Source organism: Ostrea edulis, chromosome 10 (assembly GCF_947568905.1).
Source record: "Ostrea edulis chromosome 10, xbOstEdul1.1, whole genome shotgun sequence".
NCBI lineage: Eukaryota > Metazoa > Mollusca > Bivalvia > Ostreida > Ostreidae > Ostrea > Ostrea edulis.
Genome location: NC_079173.1, coordinates 34,792,309 through 34,807,151, shown reverse-complemented (window position 1 = coordinate 34,807,151; position 14,843 = coordinate 34,792,309). Strand labels below are relative to the sequence as shown.

At 34.7% G+C, this 14,843-nt stretch overlaps 1 protein-coding gene across 6 annotated transcripts in view; it reads right to left on the bottom strand.

The window, feature by feature from the left end:
- LOC125665891 (SWI/SNF-related matrix-associated actin-dependent regulator of chromatin subfamily A-like protein 1) overlaps positions 1-14,843 on the bottom strand; it is a 61,787-nt gene that overhangs the window by 25,802 nt on the left and 21,142 nt on the right. For all 6 annotated transcript variants that reach the window (XM_048898846.2, XM_056151121.1, XM_048898845.2 and 3 more), the window contains exons 6-11: positions 12,624-12,785; positions 11,862-11,927; positions 9,500-9,637; positions 7,669-7,748; positions 5,874-6,006; positions 4,683-4,753 (exon numbers count right to left, since the gene is read on the bottom strand). In XM_048898846.2, coding sequence (XP_048754803.2) covers positions 4,683-4,753; positions 5,874-6,006; positions 7,669-7,748; positions 9,500-9,637; positions 11,862-11,927; positions 12,624-12,785 — 650 coding nt within the window. The remainder of the gene's footprint in view (positions 1-4,682; positions 4,754-5,873; positions 6,007-7,668; positions 7,749-9,499; positions 9,638-11,861; positions 11,928-12,623; positions 12,786-14,843) is intronic.

The following is a 14,843-nucleotide window of genomic DNA, read 5'->3' as shown; positions in this document are numbered from 1 at the left end:
TGGTACAATACAAGCATTTTATTATTGGTACGATACAAGCATTGTAATATCGATACGATACAGGCATTGTAATATTGGTTCAATACAGGCACTGTAATATTGGTACGATACAGGCATTGTAATATTGGTTTGATATAGGTATTGTAATATCAGTACAAATGATACATGAACGACCAACCAAAAATTTTAAAACGAAAAAACAAAAGAAGTACAAAACAAGACGTATAGCGATTGGTGGACTGAATGTTGATAATCCAATCAGAATTAATCCTCATACCTTGTAGAGTGCAAGCATGGAAAATTGCTACTGGTGCAGAAAACGATAAACATGTGCCTGCAGAATGCACAGAGTACACATTATCAATTTCAAATTAAATGTCTTTCCATTTTTTATTACAATTTGTTGATGTACTGTCCACCCACACCCCAATTAAAACCCTAATTGTTATAATATTATAATATCGAGATACATGTAACTCATATTGCATTAATGTATTGAGACATGCATTATATTATATTGTATTAATGTATCGAGACATGCATTATATATTGTATTAATGTATCGAGACATGTATTATATATTGTATTAATGTATCGAGACATGCATTATATATTGTATTAATGTATCGAGACATGCATTATATATTGTATTAATGTATCGAGACATGCATTATATATTGTATTAATGTATCGAGACATGCATTATATATTGTATTAATGTATCGAGACATGCATTATATATTGTATTAATGTATCGAGACATGTATTATATATTGTATTAATGTATCGAGATATGTATCATAAGGTCTGTGTATCATGTAAAACTTACAATTTTGATGCACCAGATGCGCATTTCGACATTAATTGTAGTAGTCCAGATTTATACAAAACCCCCTCTATAGATTTACTAATTGTACAGTCCAGATTCATACAAAATCTCCTCTATAGGCACAGATTCATGAATTGTACAGTCCAGATTGAGTTTAAAAAATCTATCTCAGTAATCAAACATCCCATATCTATAATTCAGATTTAGAATTGAACTAGGAAGAATTGTTTTAGCACATTAAAACTGATGTCTCCACTTCCATTTTCTATAGTTTTTAAAAACATTTTAGGGATCATCTCTAAAGTGGAAAATTAGGACTAAAGTACAGTACATGTGTATATTATGACATTTGCCTAATAATATGTATATGAGCTTCAAACAAGGAACAGTGTTGTGAACATATGAATATATGTGTATTGTAACAGTATATCTGTATCTAAATTGTTTTTACAAATTTTATCGTTACAGACCTCTTCTTCATTTGACTCCTTTTTGGAGTACAGTAAAGGATGATGAACATTTGTGTATAACTCTAATGTATTAAAACAGTATAAACCATAAAACTCGTCTTGCTAGTTTAATCCCTGGCGACCATCCTGCAACAATGGTCTGGACAACAAAATTGCCCAAATAATTCTATTATTTGACTGTTACATAAAAGGTCTATTATATGACCTTTATATAAAAGGTCAAGGTCAGCAAAGATGGCACATGACACACTGTCTTATCATGGTATACACACATACCAAATATCAAAGGCCTATGTCAACAGACAAAATGTTATGGTCTGGACAATATGCCCAAAATATTCTATTATTTGACCATTACATAAAAGGTCAAAGGTCAGAAAAAATGGCACATGACAGTGTCTTATCGTGGTATACCCACATACCAAAATCATTATTTAATTCAATATCAAAGGCCTATGTCAAAAGACAACAAGAGGTGTTAACTTGTAAAACATGTATGCCCCCCCCCCCCCCCCCCCCCACCTCCCATGGTGCAAAATTGAAAAGGATTATACAATACATCATTTAATTGATAGTAGATATACACATGCATCATTTAATTGATAGTAGTATCATCAATTCAAAATACTGAGCAGACAATAGAGTGGATTGACCATGTGACCTCAAAATCAACAGGGGTCAACTACTCCTTAAGCTGTACCAGTGTACCAAGTTTGGTGTCAATCAAGCAAATAATTTCTAAAATATCGGAGGAAATATATTACTATGTCCAGTTTAACCCTTGACCTTTGACCATGTGACCTGAAAATAAATAGGGGTCATCTTCTCCTGAAGATGTACAAGTGTACCAAGTTTGATGTCTGTTAAGGAAAGGGTTCTCAAGATATTGAGTGGACCATATATTTATATGTCCAATTTGACCCTTGACCTTTGACCCTGTGACCTCAAAATCAATAGGGGTCATCTTCTTCTGAAGATGTACCAGTGTACCAAGTTTTATGTCTGTCAAGTAAAGGGTTCTTCAGACATTGAGCGGACAGTATATTCCTGTGTCCAGTTGACCCCTGACCTTTGACCATGTTACCTCAAGATCAGGGGTCAACATTTACGTTTGTCCGTTTGTCCGGTACCAGTGGAAAAACATTTCGGACAAGTGAATATTGATGGGCACTTGTCCGATTGGACAAGTGCTTTTTTATGTAAAGAAGTCTCCAAACAATTTTGTGAAAAGTTTATCGGTAGTTGAGAGTCGGAAGTACATGTATAATGCATGGAAAATGAACTTCGATCGCTATGTAAACTAGCTGAGTCAAACTCAATCGGGATTGGTGTTCACTTATTGCGTACTACTTTCAATCACCCATTGCAATCTCTTACCAGAGAGCGTTACGGGAAAAGAGTACCAATTCATTTCCCATAGACCTCAATGTTAACCTTTGGCCCTCTCACTAATTAACTATATCGATTTTAAACAAATGACCGCAAACATTTCAAAGTTCATTCCAAGTGTTGATAAAAAATGACAAAAAATATATAGGGTCCCGTGCCTTTTATAGGCCATATTTGTACTTTTTTACAACACATAGCAATTACACACTTCATTTTCAGCACACCCCTACCATGGTAATTTCCTCAGTCATTTCTCGATTTTGTGTGATAATTTTTCATCCTGACAATTAATTTGAACCTCTATAATATTTCTTTCAATTCCAAATAATTTCACTCTTGATATTAGCCAATCACGCAACATCTAGACATTTATACCTCCGCTCAATCTTGGGGTAAACTGCGTCCGGGTTACGCATACGGGGGTTTGGTACTCTCATTCTTTATGCTACACTCCACAACGTAGCGCGCCCTCTGGTGAGAGAATGCATCCATGGATGATTCAAGATGGGAAGTCTAGATAAAATTTTGTTTTATGCATTTGTTGTTTTTATCAAGAGAATAAGATTTTTAAAAAATCAATCAAGCAGGTATAAAAATAGACTATATATTAAGTAAATTAAATACAGTTTTCAAGTTGACGATATTATATCCTTTTTAAAAAAAATTTTGGACAAGTGAAGTTGAAGTTCGGACAAGTAATTAATATCTTTGTCTCTTGTCCGAATGGACAAATAGGAAAAAAAGTTAATGTTGAGCCCTGAAGATCAATAGAGATCACCTTCTCCTGAAGATGTACCAGTGTACCAAGTTTGATGTCTGTAAAACAAAGAGTTCTCTAGACATTGTGTGGTCAGTATATTCCTATATCCAGTTTTATCCTTGACCATGTGACCTCAAAATCAATAGGGGTCATCTACTCCTTACAATGTACCAGTGTACCAAGTTTGATGTCTGTCAAGCAAAGGGTTCTCAAGATATTGAGTGGACAGTATCTTCCTATGTCCACAGTAGATTGACCCTTGACCTCTTGACCTGAAAAACAATAGGGGTCCTCTTCTGCTCATAACCAATCCAGATATGAAATATCATTAAGATCAAGTGAATGGTTCTCACGATATTGAGTGGACAACATGTGGTCTACCAACCGACCGACCGATCGACAGGTGCAAAACAATATGCCCCTCTTCTTTGAATGGGGGCATAAAAAAGTTATGGTCCGAACAAACAAAAGGCTCAAAAAATTCTATTAAATGTCCTTTACATAAAAGGTCAAGGTCAGAGGTCATCAAATATGGCACGTGACACTGTCTTATCATGGTATAACAACATACCAAACATCAAACTTAAGGTCTATGTCAAAAGACCAAAATGTTGTGGTCTGGACAAAAAAATGCCCCAAAAATTCTATTAATTGACCTTTTTATAAAAGGTCAAGGTCATCAAAAATGATACGTGACACAGTCTTATCATGGTATACCCAAATACCAAATATCAAAGGCCTATGTCAAAAGACAAACAAGAGGCCCACAGGCCTTATTGGTCACCTGAACACTAGTGAAAAAGTATCACTACTTCAATGGGCTATGCAATCTATTTTTGAAAATTGGTCAACTTTGGGCAGTTTTTGCCCTGCCCCCAGTGGTGCTGGAGACCTGCAATTTACAATTTATGTCCCCCTTGTCCCAAAGATGCTTCATACCAAATTTCAAAAGAATTGGACTGGTAGTTATCAAGAAGAAGTTAAAAATGTTCAATTGTTAACACACGACGGACTACGCTGGACGACAACCGATTGCAATAGGTCACCTGAGTTTACTCAGGTGACCTAAAAAGTTATGACCCAGACAAACTTTGTATGAGAAGTGGAAGAAGAAGAAGCGGAAGAATTCACACTAAAACAATATGTTCCCATTCTGGGAAGGAGAGGCATAATTAACGCCAACCCTTACCTGATGGCTTTTACTTTTATTGCCCCTGTAAATCTCATAACTTACTTGACAGCTTTTACTTTTGCTGCCCCAGTATGGTGGAAATATTCCAGTAAAGCACCTCTTCTTTCCATCCCCTGTCAAGCAAATGTTTCACAAAGATGTGACTATACGTTGTGTTAGGAAAACTGAAAACAATTTCCTTTATTTCCCTACATTTTGTGGTCTGAGTGAAACTAAAATTGTTGACTTGTACAACAGCTTATTGTACAACAGAATATTTTACAATAGAATATTGTACACACATAATATTGTACAACAACTTTAATATTGCAAGACAGCTTATTGTACAACAGAATATTGTATCACAGAATATTGTACAATAATATATTGTATAACAGCTTTAATATTGCAAGACAGCTTATTGTACAACAGAATATTGTATCACAGAATATTGTACAATAATATATTGTATAACAGCTTTAATATTGCAAGACAGCTTATTGTACAACAGAATATTGTATCACAGAATATTGTACAATAATATATTGTATAACAGCTTTAATATTGTAAGACAGCTTATTGTACAACAGAATATTGTATCACAGAATATTGTACAATAATATATTGTATAACAGCTTTAATATTGCAAGACAGCTTATTGTACAACAGAATATTGTATCACAGAATATTGTACAATAATATATTGTTCAACAAGATCTTAATCAGTACAACAAACACGCTGAGGAGGAGTGGTTAAGCAGTATAACTATATGTAACCTTGAGAGACTATACTTAACCTCAAGAGACTATATGTAACCTTGAGAGACAATATCTAATTTTGATAGACTATACATGTATATCTAACCTTTAGAAACTATATGTAACCTTGAGATACTATATGTAACCTTGAGAGACTATAGGTAACCTTGAAAAATTATACGTAACCTTGAAAGACTATATTTAACCTTGAGAGACTATATTTAACCTTGAGAGACTACATTTAATCTTGAGAGACCATATGTAACCACGAGAGACTTTATTTAACCTTGAAAGACTATACATCTATATTTAACCATGAGAGATTATATGTAACTTTGAGACAATATTTAACCTTGAGAGAATATATTTAACCTTGAGAGACAATATTTAACCTTGAGAGACTATATATAAACTCGATAGACTATATTGTTTAACCTTGAAAGACTATATTTAATCCTGCAAGACTATATTTAACATTAAGAGACTGTACATAACCTTGAGAGACTTGAGTTCCATGGTTTTGCTCTGCTGTTCCATTTGCTTTGTTGTCTTCACTGAACCAGGGTCTAACAATATCATCTGTCTCACTTTGGCTGGAAGTTGAGTTATCACATCTTTCTTCAGTCTCCTGGAAAAACACATTTGATATTCAGTCATCCAATCACAAAACTTCTACAATAATTCATGTCACACAAACTCCATTTCTAGAATTCATTTTGAATTTCAGGAATTCATCTTTACACTCTGTAGAGTGGCACAATAATCACACACTAACCTGATCATTAAAATAATAACACACTAACCTGATCATTAAAATAATCACACACTAACCTGATCATTACAATAATCACACACTAACCTGATCATCACAATAATCACACACTAACCTAATCATCACAATAATCACACAATAATTATACACTAACCTGATCATTACAATAATCACACACTAACCTGATCATTACAATAATCACACACTAACCTGATCATTACAATAATCACACACTAACCTGATCATCACAATAAACACACACTAACCTGATCATTACAATAATCACACACTAACCTGGTCATTACAATAATCACACACTAACTGATCATTACAATAATCACACACTAACCTGATCATTACAATAAACACACACTAACCTAATCATCACAATAATCACACAATAATTATACACTAACCTGATCATTACAATAATCACACACTAACCTGATCATTACAATAATCACACACTAACCTGATCATCACAATAAACACACACTAACCTGATCATTACAATAATCACACACTAACCTGATCATTACAATAATCATACACTAACCTGATCATTACAATAATCACACACTAACCTGATCATTATAATAATCACACACTAACCTGATCATTACAATAATCACACACTAACCTGATCATTACAATAAACACACACTAACCTGATCATTACAATAATCACACACTAACCTGATCATTACAATAATCACACACTAACCTGATCATTACAATAATCACACACTAACCTGATCATTACAATAATCACACACTAACCTGATCATTACAATAATCACACACTAAAAACACACACTAACCTGATCATTACAATAATCACACACTAACCTGATCATTACAATAATAACACACTAACCTAATCATCACAATAATCACACAATAATCATACACTAACCTCATCATTACAATAATCACACACTAACCTGATCATTATAATAATCACACACTAACCTGGTCATTACAATAATCACACACTAACTGATCATTACAATAATCACACACTAACATGATCATTACAATAAACACACACTAACCTGATCATTACAATAATCACACATTAATCATACACTAACCTGATCATTACAATAATCACACACTAACCTAATCATCACAATAATCACACAATAATCATACACTAACCTGATCATTACAATAAACACACACTAATCTGGTCATTACAATAATCACACACTAACATGAGCATTACAATAATCACACACTAATCTGGTCATTACAATAAACACACACTAACCTGATCATTACAATAATCACACACTAACCTGGTCATCACAATAATAACACACTAACTGATCATTACAATAATCACACATTAATCATACACTAACCTGATCATTACAATAATCACACACTAACCTAATCATCACAATAATCACACAATAATCATACACTAACCTGATCATTACAATAAACACACACTAACCTGATCATTACAATAATCACACACTAACCTGATCATTACAATAATCACACACTAACCTGATCATTATACTCTCCTCCAGCAGGATCTGTAGTTCTGCCATGTTAGAGGATCCTGAGAAGTCCCAGCCCCACGCATTCTGATAAAGAGATACAAGTGTGGTTAGTTACCAGATTCATAAATACACGCAGCTCAGTTAAGGCTATCCGAGAAAAATCACAGTGCTGTTATAAATGTACCTCTGTGCACTTTGCACCATATGATGTCACAATGAAAAAGTACGTCACAACGTACATGTTCTGATAGTTGTATCGTGGAAATATATTCTAGATATATCTATGCGTTTTAAAAGTGCAGCGAGCAATTCCTGTCTTGTACATTAACGGTATGATATGAAAAGTGAAGATAACGAACAGTGATCAATCTCATAACTCCTATAAGCAATACAAAATAGATAGTTGGGCAAACATGGACCCCTGGACACACCAGAGGTGGGATCAGGTGCCTAGGAGGAGTAAGTATCCCCTGTCAACCGGTCACACCCACCGTGATCCCTATATCCTGATCAGGTAAATGGAGTTATCCATAGTCAAAATCAGCATGCCAAGAATGGCCTAACAATCGGTATGAAACACGTCAGACAACATTTGACCCAATGATAGGTATGTATAGGAATGTGGACAACCCCGGTAATTCGCTGAAGACTGTTAATATGTTGTTAAATCATAGCAAGTTTAGTTTGAGTGTGCATTTGCTCCCAACACTTTTCATGTTAAGAATTTTTATTTCTTTCTGAGTATATCAATAAAAATTCATGCCTGAACTTTTGTTCACAAGTAGGGCCTCTTGCTGTTTTCCAAAAATAAAGTGTTACGTGATATTCAATTGACGTCATGGGAAATTATCATGAGGGGAATTTACGGTAGCTCAGTCACAATCAACATATGGGTAGAATTGCTTCGGTGTTTAACCGTAACAAGTGTAATGATACCTGACTGTGAATTTGAAGTGTAATTTCTTAATGACAAAATCTGTGATTTCTTGAATTACTTTAGTGGGAGAACTTAATGTTTTAATAGGAGACATATTTCAAGCCCTATAAAATCTTTAAAATCCAGGGGCATCATGGCGGCCCCCAGAACCCCTGCCTCATGAGAAGACTTTTAAACATTTTCTCTCTGTATCAGTATGAAAAACTTTGATCCCCTATTGTGGCCCCATCCTATCCCTGGGGACTACATTTTTTACAAACTAGAACCTGCACTACATCAGGATGCTTTAATGCAAATGTAAACTTCTATAGCACTATGGTTCTTGAGAAGAAGATTTTTTTCAATATATATTAGTATGTAAAATTCTGATCCCCTATTGTGGCCCTATCCTACTCCCAGGGGCCATGATTTAAACAAACTTCTGCACAATGTCAGGAAGCTTTCATGTAAATTCTTACTTTCCTGGCCTAGTGGTTCTTGAGATTTTAAAATGACCCCAACCTATTTTTGCAATTTTGTGATTATCTCCCCTTTGAAAGCTCTTCATTTGAACAAACTTGAACGCCCTTCACCAAAGGATGCTTTTTTTAAAGTTTGGTTACAACTGACCCAGTGGTTCTGGAGAAGAAGAAAAGTTAATAATTTACGCCGACAGACAAATCTCACTTGAGCCTTCGGCTCAGATGAGCTAAAAATCATCGGCCTTTAGAAAGGACTTGTCGTATGATGTCATAATATGACCTGTCCATGACTGTCGTATGATGTCATAATACAACTTGTCCATGACTGTCGTATGATGTCATAATATGACCTGTCCGTGATTGTCATATGATGTCATAATATGAACTGTCCGTGACTGTCGAATGAAAACAGCAGAAATTATTCTTTAATTACTCACCTTTTTTCCATCACAATACCGGACCCCAAACTCCTGATACTGGAACATGTAGGGTTTAACAGCACAAATCTGAGTGTAGAGTTCCTGGGGTCTGGACAGGGCAGGGGTTCCACTCAATAAAATCACTCGCTTGGAAGACTGCAGGGAAAGAAACAGTGCTATTGTAAATACAATTGTATACATCAATCAATAGTGGAAGTTTTCACCAGCCCCATACACACATATCAATCTAAGCAAGAAGTATTTCAAAAAACCTAAGTGTGACAAAGCTTAAAGTTCATGGCAAAGGCAGACTTGACCTCGACCTTGTTATACATGCAGCACTTTCACTAAGGGCTGTTCCAGAAATGATCAAATGGGGGGGGGGGGGGGGGGGGGTCGGGCGGCAAACGATATTTTTTTGTGTGGGTGGTCGTATTTTTTCATATTTTATTTGGTCTGTGGTTGGACTATTCAGAATTATATGCATTTTATCTTCCTTGTGCTTATAGAAATTAATTGTAATAGTTCGTTTGCTGAAGTATTGCGATAATTAGCCACAATACGGACTTAAATCTAAGCCCCGATTTCAAAAAGCCTAGTTAATTAGATAGGTAGTCATGTGGTACAGTGACGTCATATGCGACCTTCGTCGATCAACTTGTTGTAAAAGTAGTGTTAGATATTTTTAAAAACTCGGGTTTTAGAGGCCTAATTTATTTACCATGGATAACATTTATTTCGATGTTGACAAATTATCCGAGTCTTATATCTTTTAGCTACCAATGCATCAAATAGCGACCCAAATGTAGCGAGGAAAGTGAGTATGACATCTGCATTTGCGAGTAAATAATGTTTACATGGGATCGCTGTCTAAACACTATTTGATAATGCCATTTCTTTAAACAACTGTAATTAGCATTCAATTTGTTGCTTTTCTAAAATAAACAGTGCAATTATTATTAAATTTATTTTTGGATAAGTTAGATAGGTATAAATTATGATACGATTACGCATCATTGACAACTAGGTCTACTGTCATGGGTGTATTTCGAAATATATAAATAAAAATGATCAAATTCATAATGAAAATCACAATACTTTTAAATTATTCTATTCAAGCAATTTTATTAATCATTATTTCTTTAATCTACACGTTGTTACTTAGGAAGTGGGAGTGTGGCGTGTTGTTGTTTCATGTACGTACACGTTCCTTAAAAAAATGAAAGCATTATTTCAATTCAAAGTTGGAAAATATCATATTTTATTATTTATAATTGAAAGTTCAATTATCTTTATCTTTACATTTCTTTTTTAAAACTACCAGTTGGTAGAATCTCCGATCACAAGTTCTGCCTATATGTTGTTACAAGGTGAAGGTCAGTTGGTGCGAGTGTGTATTGAATTTGAGAGCAGAACGAACAGCATATGCCGTAGCCCTATATGTAACAGTGAGTAGCTTCGATAGAACCATTTTCTCGCAGTTTATCTACGTCTTTGTCCAAGTGCTTGTTTAAAAAAGTACAGGGACAAATTCTACTAGTTTTTTATGGCAAAGTCGTTGTGCCGACAAAAAATATTCACGTCTTGTCCCTCATACCTTCCTTCGAAAATTGAAAAAAAAAAAACACAGTCCAAATCCTCTCTACTGACACCAAGTACACCCTTAGATGGCACAAAACACCCTAATGCAGTGTTATTTACAAGCTGTTAATGTGATAATTGTTTGTTTGTCAATTAAATATAATCTGTTTATGAAATGGCTAACGACTGTTTACAAATTTTCTCGCTCGAGGTCGCATAATTATGACGTCACCGATAATGGCGCGTAAAATATCGAAGAAAATATGCATATCACAAGATTTGAATTTCGTCGCTTTCAAACTCGAAAACTATGCAAACTGTTTCATTTAAAATATATGTTAAGTAGTTTTAGGAATGAAATGAATTAATTTTGCTGAAAAAATTAAAAAGTTCAGAAACATGCGATGTGTCCTTTAAGACTTACAATAACTTCCTAGAGATAAAGAGAATCCTCTTCATTATTTCTAACAGGAGAAATATTAGATTTTTATTGAAGTTCACGCAGACCGATACCCTCTCCCCAGAATATGATGATACCAAATAGGTATATAGTCCGTGTATGAGTTTACAGCATTTAGTTGAATTGCATAGTTGCAATTTAGTTGCACCTCTGTCGGTGCGGGTTGAAATCCCGCTTGCGCCGGTAAGTGAGAAAGTGTTTCCCAGTTTGCTTTCGGAAGGTCGGTGGTCTCTTCCCAGTTACATTGTATCTGGGTTCTCTCTTCCACCAATAAAAACTTGGCACCACCAGATAACTGAAAAATTGTTGAATGTGGTGGAAAACATCAATCAATCTAACCTTAAGAATTGGCATAGCGGCTTTGCATCTTGCTGTTTTAAAATTCTTCAAGAAATGGCATTCATCCTAAAATAAAAATTTCAAATTCTATCAAACAGACTAACCAGCATCAATGTATTCATTTATTAGAAATAAAGCTTAGCTTCAAAAGTACTTCTTTTGCCCATGTTATAAATCCAACAATGTGAAGAAAAAAATGCTGTAAGGTTTAGCAACCATGGTAACTCAGAAACTAAAGTTAGAGAACATGGCTTCTTCTGGACACGAGCAAATGATCAAAACATAATCTGAATGTCAAAGACTCTTAGACTAGCAATATGCAATCTCAGAAAAATCTGATAAATCGGTGAGCCTTAGATAAATCTACATTAATCAGCAGTACAACACTAAGATAAATCTATAAATATAACACATTTGTAGACAAGTTTGCTAATTGTTCATTGAAGTCAGACATGCCATAGCTAGGAGCTCTTTACACAAACATTTTCATGACAAAGAATTGTCTTTCTGCTTAAATTTCAAAGAAATACACAATTAACACAACATAACATGGTTATAGGTAACTAGTATACATATCTTGTCAACTAGCTGTAAAAATGTTTCTAACTATTGATCTTATTTTTTTTGCGTAAGATTTTTCACATAAAGCGCTCCCTGGTGTACAACGATACTTACACATACATACACATGGATGACATTATTGACATACAAAACGTAATCTAATTTCCGTAGCAAGAATGGACATGACATAAATAAACATACCATGATGACTACATTGAAGTTCTTCTGCAGGAGTTCCTTGGACTTCCTGGTCATGAGGTCGTAACTAAGGATACAGACCTTGTGACCTGATAAATCACACTTCCCTGTCATGGCAACAAACACTTCCTGTGAATCTAGACTTGGCACCCAGCGCTGAAGTTGCTAAAATCATGAACATAAAGTACCAATGAAACATTATTCTTAAAATATAATATTCCATAAATCGGAATTGAAACTCGCCTTTTCAAACTTTCTGTGGCCTACGATCTTTTATTTAAGAAATAAGGTATCATTTAAAAATATTTATCGGGATATAAATACGGGTTGGTCACGTGATCAAATTCCATAAAGCCCGAAGGGCTTTATGGAAAATTTGATCATGTACCAACCCGTATTTATATCCCGATAAATATTTTTAAATGATACCTTATTACTTATATTTACATTTTTGGTTGGTAACATTGCTGAATTGTGTTAACAACACGTTTCCATACATTTCAAATTGTTGACGTCCACAACGAAGCGTCATAGATGTTCAAAATGACGACAACACAAAACAAAGTTCTATAAAATGAAGAACTGTTTTAATTATTAAGACGCTAGAAAGGAAGTATATCAACATATACTTATACATTAACTCGGGAGTATATAATGGAAAACTCTTCCATATGTCTAATTTTAGGGGGTGGGGGAATTATGATTTAAACGGGGATGCGCAGTGTTACACTTAGAGTTGTGATGCGCTTTGACTTTTGAAAAGTGAAGACGTTGAAGACCGACTTTGAAAGATATTCTGTGGATATTGCGGAGTTAACAGAAGACTGAGATGGAGGAACATGAAGAACAGGGCGGCAGTCGTCAGGTGTAGGCAAATCTTTTATAGACAGGACAGAGGACGCAGCTCAGATGAATCTCCGGAAAGAACTGAACATCGCAGAGAATGTGGAACTGCACGAAGGTAAGGGACGGTTTGGATTTGGATATGTAATTGTTGATAAACATGAGCTCACTGAACGCTTCTTTTGACTCAATAATTTTTTGTAATAGGTTTTTAACGACGCCTCGCTTTGATGTCCCGACATAAACTTGGAAACCGACATCATCGGCCATACATCCTGTGAATGACCTTTTTGCTAAAGCCTAATGTCATCGTCTAGCAGTAAGTACAATTCCGCATCACCGATGACCAGGGTGAAGTTGTAGCAGACGAAATTTTAGACATACATTAGGCCTAGTAGGTTAGTAACTAAAGACATTGTTTACAGAAATGTTTTTATCAATTATTGATGAAAGTTCACTGCTTGGAATACAAATAAAACCGTAAATACATATTGTGATGTTGATTTCATCTATTGAAAGATTTCTGTAGTAAGTGAGAGCGATTGCTAGATGTGTATTGCCTTAGTAAAAGTAGTACCTGTTACCTACTTTTAACAAATGTTCATACGCACAGCCGTGACCTCTGTTGACCCCGTAGTAGATTTATCCAGAAATAAATACGTTTTGCTCGTAATAGTGTTATGTAGGAGAAAACAGTTGCAAATGTAAATATATCATTATATACCTCAATATGATAATTCTATATCAAGCAATTATCTGATTGGTCTAGAATCAAATGCAAGGGAGAATAGAACTTTGTATTTCCCTCAAACATCATGATAGTAAAACAATTCTCATTACATCTCATCCTTTGGGGATTGAGCCTTGTGCATTCCATAACCTCTACATCACGGTTACAACACAGCTTATTGTGATGTCACATCCAAATCATTTCATGTCAGTGAACTTTCATACTTTGTAAGGCACAAATGACAACTGTTTATTTGTGGGTGTCTGATACACACGTCAGGTAAATCACTTGTTTGGTTGATACACAGACCATGCATTCAGCATAAGAAATGTTTATCATATATATCACTTTAATTTGTTGTTTGTACATTATAATAAGTTGATGGTGCTATTATATTGTTAAGGTGATCTCATGCAGTGATATGTACATATAAATGAACAGATCTTATCTTCAAATGCATTTCTGTAGACTAAGTCTTGCTTTGTTTCAGGTATAATAAATAATTTATTGCGTGAATGTTCAGGAGATATAAAGATTTATTTACCCAAGAAAAATCATATTCCCTTCAAGCAATCAGTGAAAGAAGATGTTATTCAAAGGTTTTACATAATATTAAACTTTCATATGTAAAGTTTGGCCCCACCCTGGGG